Source organism: Arachis ipaensis, chromosome B3 (genome assembly GCF_059453495.1).
Source record: "Arachis ipaensis isolate K30076 ecotype BB chromosome B3, ASM5945349v1, whole genome shotgun sequence".
NCBI lineage: Eukaryota > Viridiplantae > Streptophyta > Magnoliopsida > Fabales > Fabaceae > Arachis > Arachis ipaensis.
Genome location: NC_142438.1, coordinates 44,316,338 through 44,322,329, shown reverse-complemented (window position 1 = coordinate 44,322,329; position 5,992 = coordinate 44,316,338). Strand labels below are relative to the sequence as shown.

Here is a 5,992-nt window from a genome sequence, read left to right as displayed (position 1 = left end):
AAGTAAAATAAAACTAAAATTTGAATTATTTAGAACAAAACTAAAATTATTACATAATACTGTTTCAGAAAAAAATTAAAAATAAAACTAAAATAACTAAATAAATTTTTTTTGGAAAAAAATTACTTAAAATAAAACTAAAATTACTAAATAATTGTTTTTGAAGAAAATTGTTTGAAATTAGCCTAAAATTTTAATTATTTAAAATAAAACTAAAATTACTAAATAATTCTGTTTTAAAAAAATATTTAAAATAAAACTAAAATTATTAAATAATTGTGTCTTTTGAAAAAAATTATTTGAAACAAGCCTAAAAATACTAAATAATTCTTTTTTTTTTAATTATTTGCCGTTTATTTTGTTCTACTTTCAACTTAAAACACTAACTAACTACTTATGGTTTTACTTTCAGCCTAAAACACTAACAAATTAGACTAAATAACTACCTAATAATAATATAAAACATTCAAAAAAAAAATTACTTGTGTACGTGCTACCGTTTTCTTTTAACAACTTGGGAGTAAGGAGGAAACTTACTCTTTAAAGTAATAGGAAGTGGGGACCGAAGAAGTTTTGAATGAATGAAGGAAGGGTGTCGTTGCCTTGTTGGTTTCAGGTTAACGCGTGAGGAAGAGGGGGGCATCAACGTTTTTCATTGAACGGCGATGACTTTTTTGTTTCGCCAGTAACCACTATCACGATGCCGTTAAACACTATTGTTGGCCAATTTTGGTAGTATACACCACTTCTGGCCCAGTATTAAAAAATAAATTCTTAGATTTTATAGTGTATAAATCGGATGGTTCAAAAATTTGCGTATTAAAAACACAAATTAAAAAACACCACCAAAAAACACAACACCAAAATTAAAAAGTCAAAATTTGTTTCTTTGACTCTTTCTTTTCCTAAAAACCGTGATTACCTATATTTCGTGGGATATAGGTATTTAGCTTCTTGTCTTCTACTGATTTTGATATGAACAAAAGTTCTTAGTCAGTATCTAAGAAATTTCTCTCTAAATTAAAAGCTGAAAAGAATGCGTACGTAAACATGAAGAACTTTTAGCGATAGAAAATGGAAGTAGTTAATGGATGGAACACCTTGCAGCACACGGTATATGATGAGAAAAACCATTGACTTTATATTTACCACTCAATAGTCAGTTTAGTCGCAATACTTGTTTCTAAAATACTAATGAGTGGCCTTGGTGATTAAAAGAAACTTCTTGTTCTATCCCATTCCCATGGCTTCAAACCGCTTTCATGTTCTGCTCTTATGGCTATCCTTGTGTGTGGCTCTGGCAGATGAAGTTGCAGTTGAGAACATGTATATTGGGTTGGATGATATTCTCTCTCCTCTTGATAGTAACACGACACACCCATCTTGGTTATCAAGTTCTGGTCACTTTGCATTCGGCTTTTACCGTCACGGTGATGGCCACGGCTATGCCATTGGAATATGGCTGATGGGTGGAACCACCAACACTGTTGTGTGGACCACTAACCGTGACGACCCTCCACTCTCATCTAACTCCACCTTGCAATTAACCGTAGAGGGCCTACTTCTGAAGCAAGGTAGTGATGACCGAGGACAACTCTATGTGCCTTCAGAGCCAGCAGGTTCTGCATCCATGCTCGATTCCGGTAACTTTGTGATCTATAGCCAAGAAAGTTCTTCCTTTGTTGTGTGGCAAAGCTTTCATCACCCAACTGACACCATATTAGGAGGCCAGAATTTAACTATTCTGAACCAGCTAGTCTCTAGCAGGTCCACTTCAGACCGTTCCACTGGACACCACTATCTTGCCTTTCAGGATGATAACAACCTTGTTGCTTATCCCATCAATAGCTCTGGCACCGCTTCTGATGCTTACTGGGCTTTCAGGGATCAGAACATTTATCATGGGACAGAGTAAGACATGGTGTTATGTTTATTTCTTCTAATGAATGGTTGCTTGGTTCATAGTTTTTCACTGAAGAAATGTTATCCGCTTATAATTTTGGTTTAGGGTGGCACAGTTGAGTCTTGACGCTAAAGGCTATCTCTGCTTCAGTGTCTTTCAATGCTTGGCTAATAACACTAACCAGCAAATCAAGCAACAGAACACTAGTTCAATCTACCGCGCAACTCTTGATGTTGATGGAAACCTGAGATTGTATGAGCACCTATTTGACGCAAACTCATCATCATCACTTCTTGTTCATACGAATACGGTGTGGCAAGCCTTGACTGATGAATGCCAAATCAAGGGGTTTTGCGGCTCCAACAGTTACTGCTCCAACACAAGCGGCAATGCTAGATGCCACTGTTATCCTGGTTTCGTCCCCTACAACAACAAAACCAGTGGTGGTAATGCCATGTTTCTGGAGTGCAAACTGAACTACAGCAAGGATGATTGCGAAACAAGTGGTGGCCGAAACTATAACATTGTTTCCTTGGAGGAGATGCAGTGGAATTATGACTACCCATATTGGGCTAAACTAATGAGCATGGAAGCTTGTAACAAGTCTTGCAAGGAGGATTGTGATTGTGCAGCAGCATTATACACAAATGGCCGATGCAACAAATATAGTCTTCCACTCAGTTATGGCAGAAAGGCTCCAAATGCATCAGATACAGGCATGGCACTCTTCAAGGTTCCTTCGGAATATGTCATCAGGAAAAACACTACCACCTCATCTCCCAAGAATCCTAATGCCATTGTTAATAACCGGAGAGGTCTGATACTGATTCTAGCCTCTACTTTGGGTTCCCTTTCATTTCTCTGTGTGGTCTTTGTTGTGTCTATTTTCTTCATTTATAGGAGCCAAGTTCATAGATTTACGAAGCTGTCTGCAAGTTCAAATCTTGGATTCACCGAGGAATGTTCGCTACGCTCGTTTTCCTTTGATGAACTTGTCAAAGCAACTAGTGGCTTCACAGAGGAGGTAGGCAGAGGATCCTTCGGAGCAGTTTATAGAGGCACAATAGGAGAGAATAGCAAAAGGATTGCCGTCAAGAGAATAGAGAAGATTGTCGATGAAGGGGAGAGGGAATTCCGAGCCGAAATCACTGCCATTTCTAGAACTCATCATAGGAATCTGGTTAAGCTCATTGGCTTCTGTATTGAGGGGTCAAGGAAGCTTCTTGTCTATGAATACGTCAGCAATGGATCTCTTGCCAATCTTCTCTTCAAGACTAAGAAGCATCTGCCATGGAAAGAGAGACTCAAAATTGCATTGGATGTGGCCAGAGGAGTCCAGTATCTACATGAAGAGTGTGAAGTTCGTATTGTCCATTGTAATCTGAAGCCTCACAATATACTAATGGATGAACTATTGACGGCTAAGATATCGGATTTCGGATTGGCAAGGCTATCAAAGCCGGAACTTTTGAGTATTAGACCGGACAAGAACGAGGTTAAAACCGGGTACTTAGCACCTGAATGGCAAAAGGAGGCATTGGCATCGGTTAAAGCTGATGTTTTCAGTTATGGGATAGTACTGTTGGAGATTGTATGCCGCAGAAGGAGTATAGAAGTAAATGTTCCATCACCGGAGGAGGTGCTTCTTTCTAGTTGGGCATATCATTGCTTTGCAACTGAGCAGTTACATAAAGTTGTTGTATACAATGAGGATGAAAAGCAAGACATGGATTGGAAAACACTGGAAAGAATGGTGAAGGTGGGGCTGCTGTGTGTTCAAGATGACCCATCTCTGCGTCCTTCAATGAAGAATGTCATTTTGATGTTGGAAGGATGGAAAGATGTTCCAATTCCCCCATCCCCATCCTGTTAGGCTTCTTAATAAGTTTATAATATCTATCTGTGTAATACATACTAAGTTCTCTGTATTAGCTTCCATGCATGGGACTTGCGCCAGACTTGCGCCAAATAAAGGTGCTATTTCTTTCTTTCCATACATGACTAAGTATTCTTTAAATTTATTTTTTAAACCGTCTTTTATTACACTAATTTAAAAACTTAAAATAAATATATTTAAAAAATAATTTGAATAAACTTAAAATTCAACAATTTAATTTTAAATTTTTTAAACTCTAACACATTCTAAAATACCATTTAAATATCTCAAAATACATATTTTATCCTATTAAATTTTTTACCGGCTCGTAAAATCTAAAATCTGCAGTACCTTCTGTTGCCGCGTTTCTCCCTATGTGGCGCTCCTTCCATGCCCTGCGCTTCTCACTACCCTGCACTCTTCCCTCGTTCTTCGAGCTGTGCTCCTCTGTCGCACCGTGCTCTTTTCCGTCCCATGTTCCTCTCATCTTCGTGGCGCTTCAATCCTCTACCGAAATTTAGATGTATAATGCGCTCTTTGTCTTTCCCATCTCCTCTAGTACAAAATTCTATCTTTCTAATATATGTTTTTATTTGTATTTAAGGAAAAAAAGCTTCATGTTTGTAAGAATGGCTTGAAACTATTATAATTTATAGCTAAATAAACATAATAATTGCTATCTTCACATTCATCTTTTTATGATTTTTGATTATTTTATGTGTTTACGAAATATTTGATTTATTATTTGTTATTTTAGATGTGTTTACTTAATTTTATCCAAAAATTTTATATTATATATATTTTCGGATGTGTTTTAAAAACATTTTATTTATTATTTGTTATTTTGAATGTGTCTTGAATATAATTAAAAATTATATCATAAATCAAATCACTTTTTTCAAGAAGCACCACCAAAAAACTATAAATAATAATTTTCAGCCTCTTGTGATAAAATATTTTATCTTTTTAAATCTATGTTTCTATTTGTATTTGAGAGATAAAGATTCATTCTTGTAAGAATGATTTTGAAGCTATCATAGCTAAATAAACATAGTAATTAATATCTTTATACTTGATTGTATCTATTTTTTTATGATTTTTGATCATTTTGAATGTGTTTACAAAGTATTTAGTTTGTTATTTGTTATTTTAGATGTGACGTGTTTACTTAATTTTACTAAAAAAAATTATATTCCATGTATTTTTGGATGTATTTTAAAAATACTTTATTAATTATTTATTATATTTAGATGTGTACCTAACAATACTAAATAAAAAATAAATAAATAAAAAGAGAATTTTTTTACAGCCAAATGCATATAAGAAAATAGAGGTATGTGTTTAATTGGTTTGGAGTATTTTTTTTAAATGTATTTTTTATGTTTTAAGATAAAATAACTAACAAGAGCTTAATAGTGTAAAAAATAAAAAAATAAGAGAATTAATGGATATAAAAATTAATTTTTTTAAAAATTAAAAAATTAGTGATTAAAAAATTATTATAATTAAATAATTAAATTTAAAAATTATCTAAAGAATGATATTTTAAAAAATGAATCTATTCATAATGTTAGTTAAGTTAATTTTGGGATGAATTTTCTACAAATTTTGTTGTTTTTTGGTCTTTGGGAACTATCTATCACGGAGTTGTTCAAGTCGTTGTCTCCCCTATAATAAGTAATGGGAGCTACTCAAATGAAGATGTAAAAAACATCTTTTTATGAAGATGCTTTGTATAAAAGTGTGATTTATTAATTTGGCCACACTTCAAATAAAAACAACACTTTTATAACATATCAAAATCTAACTCTACAATCCATCATCTAAAGGTCAAAAAGAAAAATCATCACATGAAGACAATTATAATATCTTCATGGGAGTACCCACCATAAGTAATAACTCGTTTTAGTTGCAAGTTCATTTGTCCCTACTTCAGGAAGACTTCCAAAAGTCTTGCTGTCGAACTGTACAAAACACTGTCGAAGTAATTACCTTTCCTTTATTAATTTACTTAGGATTAATTACTTTTTTTTTAGGTTTATAATTTTATTAAATTTGTAATTATAATTTTATAATTTTTTTTAATTGGGTCTATACACTATTTTTAACTTTATAATTAAGTTTTTTTCGTTCAAAAAACATGTGGTTAAATATTTAATTTGATTTTTAATGGTGAGTATTTTTAATTTGTAAAAAATATTTTATTAATTCTA

At 33.3% G+C, this 5,992-nt stretch overlaps 1 protein-coding gene across 2 annotated transcripts; it reads left to right on the top strand.

The window, feature by feature from the left end:
• The first annotated feature begins 956 nt into the window (after window positions 1-956).
• Window positions 957-4,466, top strand: LOC107630434 (G-type lectin S-receptor-like serine/threonine-protein kinase LECRK3). Of its 2 annotated transcripts, XR_015907632.1 has the most exons (3): window positions 1,081-1,911; window positions 2,009-3,877; window positions 4,128-4,466. XR_015907632.1 is itself a non-coding variant. In XM_016333554.3 (2 exons), the coding sequence occupies exons 1-2, from the start codon at window positions 1,244-1,246 to the stop codon at window positions 3,774-3,776; spliced, it is 2,436 nt and encodes an 811-aa protein (XP_016189040.1). In that variant the 5' UTR covers window positions 957-1,243; the 3' UTR covers window positions 3,777-3,901. The 2 variants fall into 2 exon arrangements, 1 of the variants encoding a protein (XP_016189040.1); XM_016333554.3 differs by lacking the exon at window positions 4,128-4,466 and having other exon boundaries at window positions 957-1,911; window positions 2,009-3,901.
• The last annotated feature ends 1,526 nt before the right edge of the window (window positions 4,467-5,992 follow it).

Bases quoted from the DNA above. Each gene is read 5' to 3' on its own strand.
- LOC107630434 (XM_016333554.3), top strand. From the start codon at position 1,244: ATGGCTTCAAACCGCTTTCATGTTCTGCTCTTATGGCTATCCTTGTGT. The intron at 1,912-2,008 runs GTAAGACATGGT...ATTTTGGTTTAG, and splicing joins AACATTTATCATGGGACAGA to GGTGGCACAGTTGAGTCTTG.